Here is a 22,482-nt window from a genome sequence, read left to right on the forward strand (position 1 = left end):
GGAAGATGACGTACCCGGAGCGACCGATTCTGAGTTGACTGGAGGGAGCATGTGGGTCTGCACCGCGCTCTCTGGGGCGCGAACCCCGGCCCAGTTGAGGCGGGTGCTGCTTCTAGCTTCCCGGCACTGCGGGCCTGCCGCCGCATCCTTCTCCGCATCTGCCGAGCCCTCCCGGGTCCGGGCGCTGGTCTATGGGCATCACGGGGACCCAGCCAAGGTCGTCGAGTAAGACACGGCGCCGAAATGGGGCAGGGGGACTAGGGTTCCTGAAGGGTTTTTAAGACAGGCTGTGGCGAAGGGGGACTGGAAAGAGAGGGACAGGGCCTGAGGAGGAAGGCAGAGAATAATAGAACGGAAACTGAAGCCCAGGGCGCGTGTGGTAGCTCAGAAGGTCCGTGCTTGGAAGAAGTTGAAAACCGGAGAGGCACAGCTATAGTGGTAATAGTGGCTGACGTTTATTAATCGTGTACTGTGTGTCAGGCAATCGCTTTGTAAATGGATGCGCTCATTTAATCGTCACAGCAGCCTTCTGGGGTAGGTATTTGATTTAGCCCCATTTTGCAGATGAGAAAATAGAGGCCTAAGAGAGGTAAAATTATTTGTCCAAGGTCACAGGAGCCAGTAAGTGGCAGAATCGGAATTTTTGAACTCAAGTCTGACTGGTCTACGTGAGTTCCTACATTCTATTATATTATAGAAGGGATTTTCAGAATACTTTTACATCATGTGGACCTTCACTTCTCAGAAAGTAGGTCAGAGATCATTGTTTCCATTTCACAGATGGCAAGGACTTGTCCAAAATGATATAGCTAATAAAGATTGGAACAGAGACGGGAATCCATGGCTTCTAAGTCCTACCTCGTGTGATTTCCTCTCCACTGCTCTGTGTATGTGCCTTTAACTAGTTAAAAAGAGCTCCTGTTTTGGAAGCCTACAGACCTAAGGTCAAATACAGGCTTAGCCTCTTAGTAGCTGTTTGACCTTGGACAAGTCACTCAGCCCCTCTGAGCCCTTGTTCCGTTTATGATTATGTCCTAAAATTCTATTGGATCTTAATCCATGATTTTCCATATGGCTGATAAAACAATAGGTGAGTTTTCAATGATTTTAAATCTGCACATAAGTGATTATACTCATTCAAAGGGGCTGTTGGGGTCACTAACTTGGTGCTAGGGCAAAAGCATGGGTCTAGAAATCAGAAGATCTGGGGTCAAATCCTTGCCCTCCCTGTCCTAGCTGTGTGTGTTTGGCAAGTTACTGAGGTTTTTTTAAGCCTCTGTTTCATCATCTTTAAAAATGGAGACAATATAGTCATAGTGCTAATCAGCTGCAATAAATCAAATTCTCTCCACCCGAAAGCACCTGCATACTTTCTTGCAGTCCCTTGTTTACAACTCTTTGATTCCCAGCAAATGGTTTGTTTTCCAAAGGACAGGCAAACAAGGGATTATTTTCATGATTAAAATACAGGCAAGAGTGCTCATTTCAGCAGCATATGTACTAAAATTGGAACGATACAGAGATTAGCATGATCCCTGTGCAAGGACGACATGCAAATTTGTGAAGTATTCTGTATTTTTACTTAAAAAAAATACAAGCTAGGTTTTTGATAGCTGAAGGGGTAAGCCTCAGATAATTTTATGGTCATACACTCAACCTAGCTACATCCACCATTAGAACAATTGAAAAGAATATTGAGAAGACACCTCAGTCAATAAACCTCAAATTGTATGCTGATCACAGGTAATAAATCACCTTGTCAGGGAGACAGCTCCCTGAGGACTGTGCTGTAATGGGCTGGTAAAGCTCTGATGAACATTCTTTTTCCAGGAATGCACCCCAGACGGGAACAGCGTAGTGCCTGTCTCACAGGCTCATAATTTATGCGTCTGATGCAGGACCTGCCACAAAATAGGAGCTCCAAAAATGTTAGTTGAATCTGAATCTGGCTTCTGTAATAAGTGCGCCTTTTATTGAGTTTTGTGGTGATGAGGGAGGCATCTCCAGTGTTTAGGGACCCTGAGAAAAGGCCTGGGAAGGTTAGGCAGAGGAGTGCAGCTGCCCCCTGATTGATTCCCTCCTCGTGGGGAGCTGGGAAAGCCAAACAGACTGGTCTGGTTGCAGATGCCACTTAGGATAGAAAGACAGCTTCTCGTCTCCTTGTGTAGAACCCTGATACTTTCCCAGAAGTTCCAAACAGGATACTTCCGTGAAGCATTGTATTCAACCTTGGCTTCACATACCAATCACTTGGGTACTTATGGAAACTATACATTCCCAGGTGCCACTCCTGAGGTACTTCGAAGATCTGGAATGGCCCTGGACATCTGTGTTTTTAAAGCTTTCCAGGTGACTCTGATGCCCCAGCCAGGGTTGAGGACCATTGCCCTGCAGATACAGACTGTCAGGCAGGTAGTAATTCTCTCTGACCCCCGAAGGGCAGCTTTCCCTTCTGATCCAGATTCAGGCAACCTGACTTGTTCGTGTATGGACTGGGGCCAGAGGCTGGGATTCTCTTCTTTGTAGTCATGTCTTAGGTGGTTTAGGGTAACCACACTGTCACAGAAAGAATCAAGTGTCCTTTAAACACCCCAGTAACTGGACGTGTGGTCACGTCACACCAGGTGGGGTCATGGTGTCTGAGCAGAGTATTCCCCGAACTGGTGTGCTTTGGGATGCCTGCAGTGTGAGCTGGCGCTCTGGGGTCAGCAGGGCAGGAACGAGGCACAGTCTGCTCAGATCTGAGGGGTTGCAGAACTCAAAATGAAGCCCCCAGGGACCTCCTCTTCTCCTGTCAACATTCTGAATGTCCCTCTCTTCACTCTTGTTGGCCCCAAACATTCAGCTGTTCTTTCCCTTACTAAGCCTCTGGTCTCTTAAAGTTTCTTTCTTTTACCCCCAAAATGAATCCCCTTAAATAAGCACTTGGACCTTTTTCATGTAAAGGATTGAACTGCTGATCAAAATGAAGTAAGACCAGGAGAAAATGACAAAAAAAGGAGAATTATGAACGTTCTAGAGATTTCAGAGGTCCCCGTGGCTATCGCCTCCTCAAGCAGAGTTCTGGATTCTCTATCAGATAATTCCCAGAAACTCCCATGTCCTTTTTCCTTTTGTTCCTGGAAATCCCCTTTTAGAACTTGCCATTCTCTGGATCTTATGGTAAAAGCAGCTCTCATTTATCCTATACCTACTCTGTGGCAGGCATTGGGCTAAGTTCTCCACATATATTATGGAATTTAAAAAGCACAGTTTGATCATGATCACCATTTTACAGATAAGGGAACTGAGGCTCAAGAAACTTGAAAGTCACTTGCCCAAGATCATACCACTTGGATGTCCTTTCTTTGTTAAAAGTCCGCGATACAGACATAAGCCTGAAGAAACGATGACATTCATCTCGAATGTTTTTTGAGCATGAGATGGAATATAAAATTGAGAATAAGATAGGTTAGAAGACAAGGTGAAGTTATAGGTCATTCAGGTGACTCCAAGCCTCTACTCTCATAGGAAGGGTAGGCCCCCTCCCCCAGCCCCCGGGAAAGATGCTCTCCTCTGTCTCTTCCCCTTTTCAGGATCCTGAAGCTTTCAAAAACAGCATCCTAGTCATCATACTTCCTCACCTGCCTGCTGCTAGCACAAAATGCAATGAAGCTGCGAAACACTTGGACAAACACCCGTTCTGTCTTAGCCAGATGGAATTTGGGGGAGCAGGTGTTGGGGACCCAAGCTGTGTAGGTAGTGAGTTCTCACTGTAGGGCACTGTTAACTTTCAGGGGATTCCTTCTTTTTACAGTTGATGTCAGTGTTTAAATTGAAATTCTATGCAAGTGACTTGGTTTTTAAACCAGAATTACAGTACTTTGAAAAAAAAATTAGCAATGTGGTTTCGCACTGTGTGAGAACTGGGATTTCGTTTGCTTGTCTGTCTCCTGGAGCTCTTTACTGTGGTTGTGAATGAAGGAGGAGGGAACAGAACTCGTTATACACCTACCATGTGAGCTAGCATTTCTTCTTTGAGGGCCTGCTAAGTGCAGGGTACTGAGGGTCCCTGGATGAATAATCTGTGTCCTTTGCCCTCAAGGAACTCACTCTAGTCTGGGAGATGGATGACCATGGTCCAGGGGTAAGTGCTGTAATAGCTGTGTTTAGAGTCTGTGGACACCCAGAAGAGGGGCGCCCGACCCCCCTCAGGGTGGTAGAGGGCTTTCTCTGAGGACACAAGGTCAAAGTTGCATCCCCCAGAAAATCGGCTGGGTCATATATGTGGAGAAAAAACGTAGAAGAACCTGCATGGGCAGAAGCCCAGAGGGAAGAGAAAATGTGGTGTGTCTGATTAATGACTATGTATTGAGTGCCTACTGTGGGCACAGTACGTGATCCTTGAGGGAGGTATCTACGGAAACAGGCTCAGAAGGGACTAGCCTGAGGTCACAGGATTCGGACTTAGGCTGGATTCCACATCCTGTACACTCCTAAATCACCTTCGCACTCGGTGGCCAGGTTTAGGGTCAAGCCCTTCTACCTTGCTTCCTCATTCTTGCTTCTGATGGTGAAACTTGGCTGCACACCTCTAAGGAATCACACAATAGATGCGGGTTTCCCAATGTCCAGAGTGTCTGGGAGGAATGCCGCCACCCAGGACGGCGCCCAGTTGTTATTGTCTGGCCCTCTCTTAGCGGCTGCAGCATACTGGTGTGGTTCCAGGCCTTTCCCATCCTAGATGGAAAAGCAAGGATAACATGAGGTTAATCGGTGGCTCGAGGTGTGTCCTTGAGGACCTCCCACAAGAGCACTGGCCTCGGTTCTAGTCCCAACTCTGCCACTCGTTATTAGAGTGAGGAAATCACTCCAGTTTCCATTCTTTTCAGTTATTTTTTGTTAAAAGAAAGGGGCTGAGCTGGGTCAGCGGCAGTAAACATGGGCATGCCTGCTGTACCCCCTCATCGCGCCCCCATCTTCTGTGCCAGTGACAGACCTTCACAGCTCCCTTTTCTGTCAGCCTCAAAACCTACATACCCTTTGCCTCACTTTCCTGAAACAACACGTTTTCTTGCCAAGACAAGATGAGGCCTCAACATAATACTGCAGCCATGCAAATAGTTATGTGGCACAGGTCCTCTGATCCAGCAGTAGTTTGGCTGCAAAGAGTCTCTGAAGCTGAAGCAAGCATCAGACTGTCTGCTCACCAGTGTTTGCTCCAGCAGCCTCCAGGGAGCAACAGTGTGGCTTAAAATCTGGGGTCTCGGGCACCAGATTCCACCAAGGGCCCCCTTTGCCATTGGTTAGTTACACCGTCAGCAGCCCGCCAGGCAAGGGCTGCGTGGTCATCTTTGTACCCATCAGAGACAAAAGCAGCAGCAAGCAGGGACTCTGGCCCCTGCAGTGACCTGGTCGTGCTCTCTGGGGCACCAAGGGGAGTCAGGCCTCAGCAAACTGAGCAAGAGACTCTGCAGCTCCCTTCCAGCAAGTCTCCTGCTGTTAGCAGGTGTGGAACAATATGGGGCTTCCACACTTTCTGGTAATCTTGATCGAGAAGTAGGAGATTGAGAAGATATGGAGAGGGTTTCTTTGCCATTCCTGGGTAGAAACTTCCTGAAGTTGCCCCAAGTGTTTCTGATTCCCTTCTGTTTAAATTGATTATGCTAAGAACAAGAAGTCCTAAATGGTGGGCGGGCGGGATGACTTTGAGGCAGGGAAGCCGGAAGGGGCATGGTGAATCGAGTGGGTGTGCCAACACCCCAAGAAGGAACAGATGAGCTTTGTTCAGGGAAGGGTACTTCCCTGAGAGCCCAGGACTCCATTAGAACCACCCCAGCTGCGGCCACCAACATCCCCTGCGGGGGAGCGAGCTGTTACCTACGGGCTGTGAGCTGGAGAACTTCATTCCTCCATAGTTTCCCAATTGTGCCCTGCCTACTAATTATTAATCAGATCCCAGAACAATGTACCCAGCATGCCGAGCATTTCACTAAATCACAGAAGGCGGCTTGTGTGACCATGGGGATTGCCAACAGACTAGGGGGAGCCACCAAAGACATTGGCCTTCACCCAGTGCCCTGTGATGGCACACACATTCTTAGCTCTCAGTAATGAACAGAGGGAAAAGTCTCTGGGCCCATGACAACTCTCCCTACTCAAAATCACAGTGACCAGTTTGAGGTGACTGAGGGGGAGTTGCAAGATAAGTACAAATGGTTGCTAATTAAATGCAGAAGGCGAGAAAGATAGCAGGGCTGGCTGATGCCTGCCTTACACAGCAAATATAACTGAGCTGGCCCCCTGAGTACTGGCCTCTTTTCCCCCCTCTCAAAAGGCTCTTTCTTCTGCCTGCTTTTGTCTCCATTGTAGTTCATATGGCATCACAGGTGTACAGCCTTGGCCTCAAAGGAGCCATTGTGACCTTATCCAGTCTGGGATCTGTCGTGGGAAGACAGCGGCATCCCTCCGAGCTTGCACGGTGCCGTTTTACTCACAGGGAAGGAACTGAACAGTCTTGGGAAAGTGATTCGAGGTCTAGCCAGGTGGTTATTTGGGTGCCTTGTTTGCACTCCATAACACAGCCACCAGTTCCTTTGGTGAGTTTAAAAAACAAAACAAAACAAAAAAAAAACCTCACAAGGAATAATTGCTATCATTACGCCTGAGGTCCAGCTCCTAGAATTCAGACTCGGCCCCGTTTTCCTCCTGTCTTGGCAGAATGGTATCCTTGACGACGCCGTTAGAACTGCCGGCAGGAACAGCGGTGTCTGTGGTATTGATGGCATTCCACGGGGCAGGCTGGAGCCGGTCTCCCTGGTGAGATGCAGCTGGACCAACACACCTCGCCCTAGGCCATCAGCCTGTGTCAGGCCTGGCCCCGCCCTCACCCACCTTGTTTGCAGCTTCAACTTTCCACCTCCTGCCCCACTCTCCTTCCTTCCCACTCCTGTGAATTTCACTGGCACAGAGCAGCCAGGGTCCTAGAAGACAAGGACGAGAACAGGGAGTGGGTTGCAGCCCAGGGCAGCACTTTTCAAACTGCTGTTTGGGGGCAGGCAGTGACTCAGTGGGCTGTGAGAATAGCATTCCTGGCTGAGTTAACTCTGGAAGCTCTGGATTATACAAAGCCACGTGGGTTTCTTTACTGGAGGACTTCTCTAAGCCTTTATGACTCTCATGTGCAGTCTGAATCTTATAAAGGGGGTTTAATAAGCTGAGTTTCCCCAAAGGTATTGGGGACCCCAGGGGATACCTAATAATATCTCCCAGGACAAAAATTCCACAAACTCAGTGTAGGGGATGCCAGCTGAGTGTTCAACAGGCTGAGCTTTGGAGTCTAGCTGAAGATCATGTCTTGCCACTGACTAACAGTTTAACCTTGGGCAAGTTATTTCTCTGAGCTTCAGTTCCCATCTGAAAGCTGGGGTGATAACATCCTCCAGATAGATATTTTGAGGACCAAACAACATCTTGTATATAAAATGCAAAGCACAATGCCTGGAGTTTAGTAAGCTGTTAATATTTGTTGTCATTTTATTGTTGGGTGACATGGCCCAGAATAAGTTTATGTACTACCCTAGACTCCACCTACACATGGCTGACTCCCCGCTCCGCATTCTTACTCAGAGTGCCCTCTGTACCACACTGCAGGCCACCTGCTTCAAGCTTCAGATGTAACACCTTCCTCCCCACTCCAAGTAACTCTTCCTTCCTCCTTATCTCAACATCCGAATGCCCAAGCCGGAAGCCTGAGAGTCATCAAAGACTCCCCACCCCTCCCCCTCCATGAAGTCTGTCACCAAATGACATCAACGCACTTCTTATTTAAGAGGTTCCAGGTTAACAGATCTCCATTCCCACGGCTCCAATCCATTCTGCACCTGTGCCTGGCCTATATCAGGTCAGATTCTTTGCCACTCCCTCTGGCAGGAAATCCTTCCTTCCTCTCGGTCCACCCCATAAACTCTGTTTATCTTTCAAGCTCCAACCCAGCATCACGCCTTCTGAAGTCCCTTTGCTCACCCTTTGCTCTCCCTCTGGCCAGCCAGACACTCTCCCGGCTCTAGCAGCACAAACCTCATCCCAGAGTCTCCACTGTCAAGCTCCCAGGCAGGAGATGCTGTTTTTTTTCATCTTTAAAGCCCATTCACAGTACCTGGCACTTAACAGGACTGTCAGGAATTTGTTGAGTTAAATTTACTTGAATTTTCCAAAAAGTTGCCACCTCCCTTTCAGTGATTCAGTGATTTTTTCTTTTCAGAGGTATAGCCAGGAATATCCAGGTTTCCTTGGATATTCCTACTACTGATAACAGCTTCCACTTCTCCAGCATCTACTGTGTATCTAGCAAGTGCTCTGTGTCCATTAACTCCTCTAATCCCATGAGCTGACTCCCAGTGTCCTCCCACTCCACAGATGAATATTGTGAGGTTCAGCTAGCTGGCAAATGACCAAGGTAGGATTCCAACCCACGGCTGCCTGTTTCACTCCAAATCCATGCTCTCCCCTTCATCCGTGAACTGAGATCTACCTATATTCTCATCTTGAGCATGGTCATCTAGATTTTTTAAGAACTACGATCTTACTGCAGATTTGCTCTGCACTTTCCTGTGAGGAAAAGAGGCATGAGTGTTACTTAGATTGAACTCTTTCAAGGAAAATCCCCATTTTTATTTGCATCCATCCTTCAGGGGTATTTTCCTAAACAGCCCAGAACCAGAGAAAGCAAGTACCAGTCTCAATAGCTAAGTCCCTGGGGTTTGAGCCCCTCCCCTGATTCCCTAAGTGATTGCCGCTAACGAGGAAAATGGGGTGATTTATTTGAGGAGCATACTCACGTGCTGTTTTGGTCCCAGACACTATGCTAAACAGAGTGAAAACTAAAAGTTCTCTGCCCTCCGTGAGTTCAGTCTAACAGGGAGACAACACACATTCTGACTACAAAACAGTGGTGAGGAAAAAGAACCCTGAACTGAGTCTAAAAGACCTGGATTCAAATCCACATTTGTATCTGCATTCTAAAAATCCAGAAAGCTCTGAAAACTGACAGTTTTGTTTTTTCATAACTTGTTTGGAGGCAAAACCTGATCAAAAGTGAAGTTTTTGTACAGTCACTATTTAATGTACTTAGTGTGAATATTCCTATATTTTCATGCAGAAACCATGTGTCTGATCGGAGTGCTGCCCCAGCCCCCAGGGAGGAGGGTAGATGACACATGGTCCTGAACTCTGGAGGACATCTGGCCCCAAGAGTTGGAAAAGGAATGTGAACTTAGGCCTTGTGATCAACTGAAGAAAATGTATAAAACGACTTCATAAACTAAAAAGCAATAAATTTGTGTAAGATGGTCTTAAATGATACAGTCACTCCACCTGTGTAATGGGAGCACTGAGGGTGGAGCAGGTGATTTTTTTTCAGAAACAAGAAGAAGGTCAAAACATGTCTCAGGGGAAGTAAAATTTCAGCCAGGTCTTAAAGGGTGAGTTGAATTTCTCACTTCGCGGAGAAGCTGTGGGAAAGGAATTCAGGTCTGAGGGAAGAGCCTGAAGAAAACCTGCAGAAAAAAATGTCTTTAAGTAGCTTGAGCACATGGACTCTGTCAGCTTACAGAAAAACTCTGATTATCTGTCAAAATGCAAGAGAGAAGCACTATGGATGTTATAAAGGGGCAGCTAGTCCACAATCCATTTGCTCTGGGCAGGGTTTTTCTCTGGAATGCAGACTTACACATGCTTTCCCAGAGAAATGGCACTGTCCTGGCTGACGCCTCCCTGCTTATCCTGGTGGGGAGGGTGTAGAGCTGCTCCCCCTGCCACCCCTGTCTCCCCAAGTGGGCCCAGGAAGGGTCAAGGCCTCGCAGCGCTCCAGGCTGGTGCTCGTCTTGCTGCCCTCTGCTTGGTCAGCCCTGCACCAGCTGGCATCTCTAGCATCAGACTGCCAGGTTCAAATCAGATCAGCCACTTATTACTCTGGGTGGCCTTAAACAATTTATTTACCTCTTTTGCGCCTTTTGTTCCTTGGCTGTTAAAATCAGAATAGCAGTATGAAAGCTGGCACAGAAAGCACTTAGCTGAGTGCCTGACTGGTACACACTCACACAGTAGTTACTATTATTACAAGATCTCCTCCTCCTCCAGCTATTCATAAATACACAGCCCTTAATACTTCACCTAGAAAGAAAAAAAAAAAAAAAGCCCTTTATTCTCTCTGTCCTGCTCATCAATTCCTTCCTAGTTAACCATTTTCTGCCGAGAGTGTTTCTGTGTCGGATTTTTGCAGCTGTTTCTCTGTCACAGTAAAGCATGGCCTCCCTTCCTTTGTTCATAGATATTCCAGTACAGGGATTCCCAGGTTGGGTCCCTGGTGATCCTCGTGGACAGGCAGAGGGATTCCCACACAGATTTCAGGATGCCGATACAGAGCAAGGTCAGTACATGTACCAGCTCTGAGAGGGGATCAGCCCTGCCACTGACCCGTTGCCTTACCTACATTTCATCATCTCCAGGAGCCCCAATTCCTACTTGATAGAAGGGGAATATTCATACTTTCCTCACAGGAGTGTCGCATCTCAGATCAGATCACGTGTTTAAAGCCCTTAGCACAGGACCTGGAGTGTAATAAACACCTCGCAAATACCTGCCACCATTATTACTATTAGTACAAGACACTTCTTGGAAATCACACTTTTACTGCAAGTGGAGCCTCAGGTATAATTAAAAGGTCGAATTTCTGCGGGAAATGGGTGGAATTACATCAGCTCAGTGCAGCGACACTGTTGCCTAATGCTGAGAACCTCTGGTTGGCAGTTATATCTGCCTTTGGAAAGTAAAAATAAGGAGAATTATTAACAAGTACATTTGGGCAGAGAAAAGCATTGCGAACATGAAGTCTCGGGGTTGTGGAGAGAGAAAGGCATCCCTGGTAATTAATAAGTCACCAGGACCCACTGGTCTAGTACACTGATCTGTGCTTTCTGGTTGGAAGGTCTCCTGCTGTAAAAAGCAAAACTAGCACATGGGCATTGCCACTGGGCAGGTTTTACCCATTAGCCAACGTTCCCGTGAGTAAAAGCGTCCAGGGTGCACCATGAGCAAAGGGAGTTACCACGTAGACTGGAAACGGGGAGAGCTCTTGGAAGTGATCAAGTGCAAATGGGGGTGATGGTGGCATCAGGGAGTTCTTTCCCAACTCCATGGCCAGCTCTCTATTTCCCTTACCCGCTCTGCAACCAACGGAATGTCGCCTCTCCTATATGTGTGTTGGGGCCGAAAAAAAAAAGAAATTGGAGAACTAATTAGCTGACCCAGGGTTTCCTGTTCCTAAGAACTACTTGGGGTGTCCCTTATCTGGAGACTCTGATTCAGCAAGTCAGAGCTGGGGCCTGAGAATCTATCATATTAATAAGCATACCAGGTGATTCTTATAATCAAGCAAGTTTTGGAAACCACAAGGCTAATCCATGCCAGTAGGAGTGTTAACTGTTTTCTGTCCTAGAATGGGCGGTGGGGTTGAGAGGTCACCAGAGATTGTCCACTTGCAGTTAGTGAAAGAGTTAACCTGTATCCTAGGCTAATTCCTTACAGCACCTCTCTCTGTTCTAAGGGAACCCTAATTCCAGGGCACACAATGGCAGCTCAAAAATGTTGCTGCCTGACCTACTTTGAGGAGATGATTTGAGCAAAAGACTCCCTGTCTAGCCTGGGTGACATGAACATCTCTCTTTGGCTTTGTGCTTAGACTGAAGAACCTGGAGCTGGCTGCTGTGGGCGGATCAGACGTCCATGTGAAGATGCTGGCGGCCCCTATCAATCCATCTGACATCAATATGATCCAAGGTAACCTTGGTTTCTGTGGCTTATGTTAATTGGCTTTTTTGCTTAGCCACCACCTCATTTTCATTCCTCCTCAGGTGTGGGTGTGAAATTCCTGTGATTAGCAGCAGCTGTTCTCCAGATGAGCTGGCTGCAGGCTGTGTGAGCCCTCTCTGGCCTCCCCTGTCTGGAATGTGAGGCTTTTAGAGAGTTAGGAAGATTGCAGTGGGGAGCAAACCAACCATTGTGAAGTGCCCACGATGTGCTGGGCTCGTTTCCTCCGTTATCTTATCTAATCCTCATAATAACCATGAAGCTGAAGAGTATTAGCCCCTTTACAGATGAGAGGTTGGTTAGTTACACAGCTGGTCAGAGGCAGAGGCCAGATCAGGCTGAGGTCTGTCTGACTCCAACGTCCATGCTCTTTCACTACCTAAGCTTCATGGAATGACCCCCTCTGCTCTTCTCCCTTAGGAAATTACGGCCTCCTTCCCAAGCTGCCTGCTGTTGGAGGGAACGAAGGCGTTGGACAGGTGGTAGCAGTGGGCAGCAGTGTGACAGGGGTGAAGCCAGGAGACTGGGTGATCCCAGCGAATGCTGGTTTGGGTGAGTTTCTCCAGGCGTCCTCAGCCTTGTGTTCCAGATCCTTCTTCACCTGCATGGAACACGTGTGCTCAGTGTAAGTAAGCAGCGCAGGGTTTATTATGAAGTCCATAGACCTGCCTCCAGTGGGGATGGGCGCTGGACGAGCAGAGCAGTGGTTCTGTTTCTTTTGTTCAGGAGGGGATGCACCTGCTCTCATCACCGTGGGCCTGCGTTGATCAGAGCGGTGATTCTCCGAAGCTCTACATCCCCAGATAACTGCTGTCAAATGCAATGGGGTATCAAATAAGATAGCCCCTGCCCTCCAGGAGGTTAAAATCGAATTGAAAAAAATCTCCAAACCAACAACCTCCATAAAGGGAGTGCTGCAAGTTCACAGGAAACAGAGGGCACTTCTGGCTCCTCTGTGCAAGAGAGAGGCACGGTTTTAGGGAAGGATCAGGGCTTCATGGAGGAGGCTTCATTGGAAGGGACCTTTGATGGATGGGTTTTGGTAGGTGGAGGTGAGCCCCAAAGTGTAGCATTTGGAGGAAAGAAAATGAGCAAAGACAAAGGGGAGTTTGGGAAGTGGAGGAAAATCCAGTGCGGCCTCAGCAGAGGATGTGCACGTGGGAGAGGACTGCAGATGTGAGGAGGGAGGTTACAAAGCAGGTGGGGCCGCCTGGGGAAGGCCCTGCAGAACCCATGCTGAGAGTTAGGATTTTCTTTCCTGTGTGGTAAGGAGCCACTGGTGAGTTTTGTTTTTTAGCACTTGATGGTTTTTGAGGCACAAACATTATACAGATGGATCCTGACAGCAGCCGTGAGAGGGAAGCAGGGCTAACATTCACCCCATTGGACGTATGAGGAACTGAAACCCAAGAAGAAGCCCTTGCCCAAACTCAAACAGCAAACTGAAAAGAGGGCCCCTTGAGAGGAACTCTGGTCTCCTCTGTTTTTGTCACTGCACTCCAATCTGAAGACCCTTTGGGTTGTAACTTACAGAGAGTCAACTCAACTTGTTTTTACCAAAAAAGAAGTTAGTTGGTTTGTGAAACTGGGAAGTACAAGAGATGGAAAGCTTCAGGCACAGCTGGATCCAGAAACCCCAATGCTATGAGAGCTCTTTCTCTTGTTCTCACTAGCTCTCCCATGGGATCTCCCCACACAGTGATACAGGGATAGCAACAAATATGTGTTGACTCCTGTCCCAGGCACTGTTGTAAGCACTTTACCTGTATTAACTCAGTCCTTCCCATAACTGTTATTGTTCCCATTTCATAGATGAGACAACAGTAAATGTAAAGGATTAAGCAACTTGCCCAAGGTCACCCAGCCAGTAAGTGGTGGAGCTAAGATTCAAACCCACTCTGATACATACCTTTCATAGATGGTTACCAGCAGCCTGAGGTTTATCATTCTGAGAACAAACAAATGAGCACGCCCTCCACAGTCCATCTAGCCCAACCATAGCCATCCCCCAGAGGGCTCTGGCCAGCCCTGCCTGGGTCTTTGCTCATCCATGAACCTGTCACCAGGGGGTGGGGGGGGGCCGCTCCAATTGCCCTGGTTGGGTCTCTTGCCCAGCTCTGTGGTACAGAGGGTGGGGCCTTGCGGTTGACAGCCCCACGGGTTAGGAAGGAGCAGTCTGGAAAGAAAAAGGTACCAAGTAGGGAGAAAAAAAAACAAAAAAACAGTACCAGGAATCTACTAGAATCTCTTCTCTGGAAAAAAAAAAAAAAGAATCTCTTCTCTGAGATCAGAGAAGCTGCCAAGAACCGCCCCACCCTCTGCTCCAGCCCCCTGGCAGTGCAGGAACCTAGCTGGGTGAGCAAATTGAGAGCTGCAAGGATTCACTGGGTGCTGACTGCTGCTTTGGGCCTGCCCCCATGTGGAGTGAAGGGTGCACAGCATGGTCAGGCACAGCCTCTGCCCTCAAAGTGCTCTTAGCTGGGAGCGGGAAAACAGCACTTAATACAATGCGGTATAATGAGCTCTGTGATCACAGGATGAACAGAGGCGAGAGTCCCTATCTTGGGAAGCATTAGGAAAGGCTCCCAGAAAAGCGATGCTTGAACTCAGTCTAGAAGACTGAGTGGAAGCGCAGCCAGTGGGCTGGGGGAGGATGGGCTCTCCTGGCAGGGAGTGCAGCCAGGCAAGGGGGTGGTGACGGGAGAAGGCCCTGCACCGTCAGAACTGCAGGTGGGCCGGCATGGCTTGGTCATGGGTGGGGCAGGGGAGAAATGAGATGAGGTTGGAGAAGTCGGCCGGGGCCTGGTCATGGAGGACTCCCACCCACGGTCAGAGGGGGCCTGATGAAGAGGAAAAAGAGGAACGATTTGATCAGATTTGTGCAGTGCAGAGAGTGCTCTGGAAGGGCAGAGGGTGGAGGCAGGAGGCCAGTCAGAAAGTGGCTGAGCAATTCAGGCTTCAGATGGTGAGAGTCTGAACAAACAGCGCTTCAGGACTGGAGAAACGGGCAGATTCAGGAGCTAACGTAAGAAGACTTGGTAATTAGATTGGTGAGAAGAATAAAAGGCGTGTGCCAGGTGTGTGGGTAATTGCACATGTGGTGGTGGTGGCGGCAGCCAGAACAGGGGTTTCTCCCTGGAGGAAAGGTGATTCTTTTAAACCAGGTGCCAGTCGGAGAGGATGAGGATTTCATCATTGTCAGGACGATAATTTACTCAGTTTATTCTGTAAACATTTTGTGAGCATCTGCAGTGTGCCAGGCTCTAGCACAGAGCGGTGAACAAACGTGGTCCTCCTTCTAGTGAAGACTGCAGTTTAGTAGAGTGGCAGTCATTAACCAGGTGAGCCCTCAGCCAGCCAGATCGTGGTCATTTTTCATGTACTGAGCTGCTCAGCTGTTGCTCTGCCTGTAGCCAGCTTTTTCCCACATGCATCCAGTCGCAGAGGACGTGTGAACTGACTTTCTCATTGGAAACACCAAGGCGGCGCAGGGCAGAGCGAGCACTGGCCTCAGAATCAGATGCAGCAGGCCCTCCTTCCACCTCTCCAGTTGGACCTCATTTAAGTCACAACTACTTTGAGCCTTGGTTTCCTTATCTCTAAAATGGAGCTAATAGTCGTTGCCTTGTATCTCTCAACTGAGGGATTACACGCCATGATCTTTGCAAACGCAAAATTTCCTCATATTTAGATCAGAGGTTGGCACATTTTTTTTCTTAAAGGGCCAATTAGTAAATATTTTAGGCTTTGCAGGCCATCCCACCTCTACTCAACTCAGCGCTTGTAAATAGCCATAAACAGGACATAAGGTGGGCTGGGTCCCAATGAAACTTTATTTATGAAAACAGGTGGTGAGCCAGCGTTGGCCCATGGGCCATACTTTAGTGACTCGCATGTTAGGTGACAGAGATGTTGAAAGGTCAGGTGCACATGAGTGAGGAATGGGAGTCCTCAGGCCTCGGGCAGGGAGATTAGGATCAGAAAAGGAAACCAAGCGGTGTTACACACCTACTTTGTACTAGGTACAGTGACAGCCTGTACAAATGCTTTGATTTACTCTTCACACTGTGACAGGAGTGGTGCAGAGGATAACACTTTGTAGGTCAGAAAAACTGCAACTCAAAAAGGGTGATAACCCAAAGTCACACAACTAGTGAGCAGCAGAGCCACGGTTTTAAGCTTAGGTTCTCCAACTCCAAAGTCTAAGAGTTTCTACTTTAAAACCCTGAAAGCCCAGGAGGCTGATATGGGCGCTGCCACATCCCACCCCTGTTCTCTTGAGAAGAGGATTAGAGACTGCCAAGCCCCGGAAATCCGTGTCAAGGGCTGGATTTCCATTGTCCTGCTGTTAAGGAGAATTAAAAAACACCTTTGATTTCATGCATAGAGAGCTGTACACTAAGCTTCTGGCACAGAGTAGAGCACAATAAATGTTGACTAAGATGAATGGGGGTGTTGTTTATAAAGACGACAATGAAGATTTGCAAACCAGGCCACGTGAAGCCTGGGGGAAGACAAGGCACCTCCTGGACTCCAAAGGAATCCTTCTGTTTTTCAGCCTCTTATTTTCTCAGCCAGAGATCTACTCTGGGATTGGCACAGCCTTTAATAGTGTTCCTGCCTCTGCCTCCTGTCCCCAGTCCCTGGTCCCTAAAGCGGACGTTGTATCTCCTGCGGCACAATTAGCAGTCTAGGCTGCCCCCACTCCCCTGTTAGGTCCCGGCCACTGGGTAGTGAGTGCACAGAAGGGGAGGCCGAGGGTCCCCGGGACATCACAGCCATGAGACACCAACCAACAAGGCTTTTAAGTCGTTTCCCTAAGGTGACCCAGCAAGTACGCGGCGAGCCAGGGCTTGCAATCGGCGTCTGTCTGACTCCAAGGGCTATTCTCTTCACCTCTGCTTTATACAGGATCCTGTCTGCATAGGTGGGGACCTGTCACCCCTCACCCAATACTCATCAAGTCCCTTGATTCTGTCTTCAAAACATAACTCACGCATCTGCTTTTCTTCATCCCCACTGCCAAAGTCTGGGTCTAGGCAATCGTCATCTTGCATCTTGACCCCTCCAGAAGCCCCCTGACTGGCCCCCCATTTCCACTCTGCCCCACCCCATCCCACAGTTTTCCACACAGCAACAAAGCGATCCTAAAGCATAAATCCACTCACCTCAGACTTCTCTTAAAGCTCATTAGAAGCATCCTAGTCGCTAAAATAAAATCCATTCTCTGTGCCATGACCCTGAGCCCTGTGTTTATTAATTAAAATCAGTCAGAATAGAATAGAAGATAACAGAGTGCATCACAGGGTAAATATTGTTCCATGAAACTTTGGCTTCTGTTAAATATATGTGTATGTACATATTTATACGTTCATATACGTACACGTACTGAGTCGGGACGTAACAGTTACCATGGGTCAAGATCATGGAAGCTGCATGATGTCCATGCAGCCTGGGCCACATCCCCCACGGCGCCGGCCCCTCTACCCTTCATTGTCTCCCGTCCAGTGTGTATCCGTTCCCATATGCGTCCTGCCTCAGAGTCTCTGCACATGCTTCTTCCTCTGCTTCAATGTTCTTTGAGGACTCTGAGTGGCTGCATCTCTGTCCTTTAACTCAGCCTGTCACCTCCTCAGGGAAGCTGTCCTTGACTCCATTTAAAGTAATTCTCTTTACTGTTACTCACTCTCTATAATGATCATACTTGCTTGTTTGTGTCTCATCTGCTCTGCTCCACCAGAGGGAGAGCCCCGTGAAGGTAAGGCACGTGTTTGCGTTCGCGGGCCTGGCTCACAGCAGGTGCCAGGGAAGTATCTGCAGACTGACGGGGCAGCCTCGGGGAGCCAGGCGACTCTGGGCAAGTCACGTCGTCAGTTTCCTGCCCTGCCAAGCAAGGAGTTTAAACTCGAAGTTTTACTGTTCTTTTGTTTGGAACTGGAATGTGGGCTGGAGGTTAAAGAAGCAGTTTTTTCCAATTTACAGGACTTTTTCATTTCTCATGTCTCATTTGGTCTGTGTAGCTGCTCCTGGGGGAGCCAGTCAGCCCCTTCTTGCCAGTGCCATCTATGCATTAGAGTAACTAAGACTCAATGACTTAGGAATTTGCTCAAACCAGCAGACAGGCAAAACCGGGTCCCACACCTGGACCTTCAATTTCTACTTTCACACCTTTTCCCATCATAGCCCCTGAGTCCCCTGCCGTAGGTGAGAATGGGGGCCGAGCGGGAAATGGGGCTCTCTCTAAGCTTCTCTTCTCCTGGCGATGATGCTGCATGTAACCCTCAGGGTCCAGGACTCTGAGATCCGTAGCCCCGGCTGTGTGACACCAGCGAAATCTAGTGGTAGCTAGCGTGGGAATAGCACAACCTCCCTTACACAATTATGATGAGGACTCGAAAGACTTCAGGATTTTCTTGTCTTCTCTAGGCATTACTTGAAGTCTATTGTTTTAGATGCCCATCTGCCCAGGAGGGGGAAGAGGTTGGGCATGGAGGGGGTCCTTCCTTACTCCCCTGGCCTCCCCCCACGCAGGAACCTGGCGGACCGAGGCTGTGTTCAGCGAGGAAGTGCTCGTCGGGGTTCCGAAGGACATCCCTCTTCCAAGTGCCGCCACCCTGAGCGTCAATCCCTGCACGGCCTACAGGATGCTAGTGGACTTTGAGCAGCTGCAGCCAGGTAGGAACCGCAGTGGGGGAGCAGGCCCGGCTCTCCCAACACTGAGGCCTGGGCACTTACAGGTGAGGGCCTGCGAGGAAGACGGCCCCAACCTGGGTGAGTGTGTTGTTGTGGCTTCACTTGGAAAGATGGGAGCCTGGGTCGTGGAAAACATGCTGAAACCCCATGAGGAGTACACCCTGGAAAACCGCTGAAGGGTCACATTCCCTCGAGCTTGGGATGGAATCCTGTCGTTCAGCAAAAACGTACGGAGCTGTGCTGAGCTCTGGGGCTACAGAGCCAGACAAGATAGACACAGTCCCTGTGTTTTCGGTAAAATGCTGAACTTAGCGTTGGTAATTCCACTCAGCATTGCCGGAGCACTTTCCAGCCCACATGCATGCCTTTCCGTGCGCTGCCCTAGTGCACCGGGTCGGCAGAATGGAGCAGTGAGGTCAGAGGCACGGGTTAAGAGCTCAAGCCGTGGGCAAACAGCCTGGGTCTGAACCCCAGCTTCGCCTCACTGACTGGGAACTGACCTCTCAAATCATCAGTCTTTTCATCTTTAAATTGGAGAATAAAGTGTTCTAGGGGTAACAGAGACGGGCAGTGTCCCCCGGCGTGGGCCTGGGGTCCACTGCAGTAGATGTGCACTGCTGTGACTCTTTCTCTTGTAAATGAGGACACTGAGGTCCAGAGCAGTGGATTATTCATGTGAGGTCACTCAGCAAGGAAATGGCAGAGCCAGGTGTTTTATTTGGAGTTCTCCTGAAAGCGGAACCTAATTCAAGGACTGGGGGCAGCCAGTTCACTGGGGAGGTAACCCCAGGAAGCAGGAGTCAGGGGACAGGGATGGGGAAGGAGAAAAAGCCAGTGAAGGCTGGTTCCTGCCGTTGGCGACCAGGGCCCAGTCTTGCTGGGGATGCTCCACAGACCCTCCCAGAACCCTCCTCAGAATTAACCTCCAGCTGGCAGGAGTTTGGGCCAGTCACCCACCAGCTCCCATCCCCCGAGGCGGAGGGTTACCCAGCACACCATGCACATCCGTGAGCTGGCATGGGCCGCAGAGATCACCCAGGCCCAGAGACTTTGGCATGTGATCAGCTTAGGGGAGCGGCTCCGCTCAAGGCTGGCGAGAAACCAGCCCCAGCTCCCCGCACAGAGTGATGCGTGTTCTCACAGCTGTGGCAGGGCGGTCCCAGGGGTCTTTGGTGGAGAAAGCCAGCAGCTGGGCTCAGGGACCTTTGCCCGAGTCCTAGTGCAGCAAATGCTTTGGTCGCCTGTGTCCCATGCCCTCATGCCCCCTCTGGTTTGGGCTGCAGCTGTGGCCGTCACATCAGGCCATTCTGACACCACCCACCTTAAGTACCCACAGCACATCTCTCCACTTTCCTGCTCCAGAGCTGGTGTGACACGTGTGATTTTCACATGTGATCTTGAAAGAATTACACTTTACATTGTAACCCTGTACACAGACGTATATGAATATATATGCAATGGAAGCCAAAATTTCATGGAACAGTGTTTACCCTCACCATGTGTAATGCACTCCACTTTTTTTTAATTCTATTTTCCTTAATTTTAATTTAAAAAAAAAAAAAGCTTGCAGCCCACTAGGTTGGTTTCATAACCCACTGATGAGTGACAATCTGTAGGTTGACCCCAGCTAAGGAGAATGGTCGTCTTCTTCCAGAAAGTCCTCTGTTTCTAGCACAAGATCCCTGCTGCCTCTCAAAACTCAGGTAGCATTTCAGGAGAAAAGAGCGCCTTCCTGGACACGAGGGTCCTTGACTCTAATCAGGAGCATCTCGATTGGTGCTCCTAGGACCCCTGTTTTATGTGGGACAAACTGAGGTTCAAAGAAGTCATGACTTGCCCCACCTTATTCAGTTTCAGTGGTGACCTGGGACTCACACTCGGGTACATCTCATCCCAGAGCCCATGCTCCTCCCCGCATGCCCTGCTGCCTCCCCAGCTGGCTAATTCCAAAGTTGAGCCTCAGCTTTGACCACTGTCTGCAGGACCCTGTTTCAGTGCCTGCCAGTTTCTCCAGCGCAGCTCTAATCCCATGTGGAGGCAGCACACCTTCCTCTCAAGAAGCTGCAAGCTGTTGATAGAAACAGACTTAAGACACAACCAAGTGTAAGTTGAGGCTGACCTTGAGCACGAATGGAGAAGGCCTCAGAGTGCTGTGGGAGTGCATGGGGGAGGATCTGGGAAGGCTTCATGAAGGAAGCTGCACTTGGGCTATGCTTCAGAGGATATATAGGACTTCAAAAGGAAGGGAGAGAGAAAGGAAAACATTACAAACCAAAGAAACAACCTAAGCAGAGACTTGAGGACATGAAAATTAGGAGGATGAGGAAGGATACAAAAATCAAACAGCAGGGCCTAAGTTGCGTCCAGTGAACTCTGAGTTGCCGAATCCTGGCACATTGTGGGTGTTGTAGAGGTTCGGGGGGCACTGGGAGGAAAGCGAGCAACACTCCAAGGACTGAGAAGGCTCAGCAGCCAGGTCTTGGACCCCTTTAGAGCCCTAGGACTCCACCTCTTGCTCTATAATAGGATCCCAGGCTGGAAGCCCTTGACCAATCCCAGCTCTCGACCTGAGTCTCTTTCTGGCTCCACAGGGGACTGTGTCATCCAGAATGCGTCCAACAGTGGAGTGGGGCAAGCAGTCATCCAGATCGCCGCAGCCCTGGGTCTGAGGACTATCAACGTGGTCCGAGACAGGTGCGTGGAAGGCCTAATCTCAAACCGCCACTTGGGCCTTTCCGCCTCACACCCTGCGGGTGTCCGCGTGTCCACCAGGTGGCGCCCTCGCATAAGCAGTCCTCCTCGGCAGGCCACCCGCTAACTGCTGCTGACAGCCGCCAGCGCTGAAGTCCAGGCGGCTTTTGGATATAGGATGAAACTGAAATGTAAAGGGAGGGCAGGAGCGAAGCGGAGAAGGCCCTTAAGAATTTAAGAGTTTTTGAGAATCCTGACCTGTGATAACCCCATGTTTTCAAAGCCACAGTTCACATTTGGGAAGGTTTTAAGCTGTGTTATTCTTTCTGTGAACTAACTCAGGGCCTTATTCTCCCTTGCATTTGTGTGATCCTTTGAAGTGCACTAAATACAGATGTAAAGGAGATGGGGCAGGTTTGTCATTTCTATTTTACAGAAGAGGAAACTGAAGTTTCAGGGGGAGGAAGCCACTTGCTCAGGAAGACACAGCAAATCAGTGACAGACTTAGTTTCCTGACTTGTATGAGAATCCAGTTTCCTCAAGCCTCACTGTCCACAAATGTGTCTGTGTCTCTCAGGGAAGTCCAGGCCTAGTAGGAGAACTGATACCCGCTGCAGTCCCCCATCCCCTCAGTTGTGCTAACAAAAAATATTCTGTTTGCCTCAGTAAAGAGGCCCAGAGCCACTCCTGGGCTGGAGTGTGTTTGCACAACTCTGAAGAGCCCCTTGAAAAGAGCAGGGGGAAAGGAAGCAGAGTTTGTCATTTCAGCAGAAGAAATCAGGGAGTGAAATGACTTCTCGCTGGGCACAGATGGTTTCTAGCATCCTTGAGCTGGCCGGAGAGTAGAACCCACCCAGCCTTGCTCTCTCACTCAGTGAGAACACTGAGGCCACAGGATGGAGGGGGATAGCGTGATGACATTGGGTGGCCAGCCCCAGCTTCCCGCAAAGAGAAACTCGGGTTCTCATAGCTGTGGTGGAGGGGGTCCTAGGAGCCTTCGGTGGAGAAAGAGAACAGATATGACCAAGGACCTTGGATTGTGTTTGGTTTCCAGACCTGACATCCAGAAGCTGACTGAGAGGCTGAAGAACCTGGGGGCTGATCATGTTATCACAGAAGAGGAAATAAGAAAACATGAGATGAAAAATTTCCTTAAGGTACCAGAGATGAGGAACACTGAACCTCCATTCCAGGCCCATCTCCCTGAGGAAAGAAATGTGCTTGAATTAGAAAAGCTGGGCACTGGCCCC

General features: G+C 49.2%; 1 protein-coding gene and 1 non-coding gene across 6 annotated transcripts in view; both read left to right on the forward strand.

The window, feature by feature from the left end:
• The window catches only part of MECR (mitochondrial trans-2-enoyl-CoA reductase), a 32,584-nt gene continuing 10,102 nt past the window's right edge, over positions 1–22,482 (forward strand). For 3 of the 5 annotated variants that reach the window (XR_012511371.1, XM_045511354.2, XM_010947930.3), the window contains exons 1-6: positions 1–225; positions 11,720–11,817; positions 12,268–12,399; positions 18,379–18,522; positions 21,132–21,234; positions 22,287–22,389. Coding sequence is in view for 2 of the 5 variants with exons in the window: in XM_045511354.2 (XP_045367310.1) it covers positions 50–225; positions 11,720–11,817; positions 12,268–12,399; positions 18,379–18,522; positions 21,132–21,234; positions 22,287–22,389 (756 nt within the window). In the remaining 3 variants the exon portion in view is untranslated. Of the gene's footprint in view, positions 226–10,320; positions 10,409–11,719; positions 11,818–12,267; positions 12,400–18,378; positions 18,523–21,131; positions 21,235–22,286; positions 22,390–22,482 lie in introns of those variants that run through there. The other 2 variants (XR_012511372.1, XR_012511373.1) reach the window with 2 other exon arrangements.
• On the forward strand, positions 1,477–1,580 carry LOC123614849 (U6 spliceosomal RNA). Its single transcript, XR_006722319.1, has one exon. It is a non-coding gene; the product is annotated as a U6 spliceosomal RNA (small nuclear RNA).

The sequence above is a fragment of the Camelus bactrianus genome, chromosome 13 (assembly GCF_048773025.1).
Source record: "Camelus bactrianus isolate YW-2024 breed Bactrian camel chromosome 13, ASM4877302v1, whole genome shotgun sequence".
NCBI classification, from domain to species: domain Eukaryota; kingdom Metazoa; phylum Chordata; class Mammalia; order Artiodactyla; family Camelidae; genus Camelus; species Camelus bactrianus.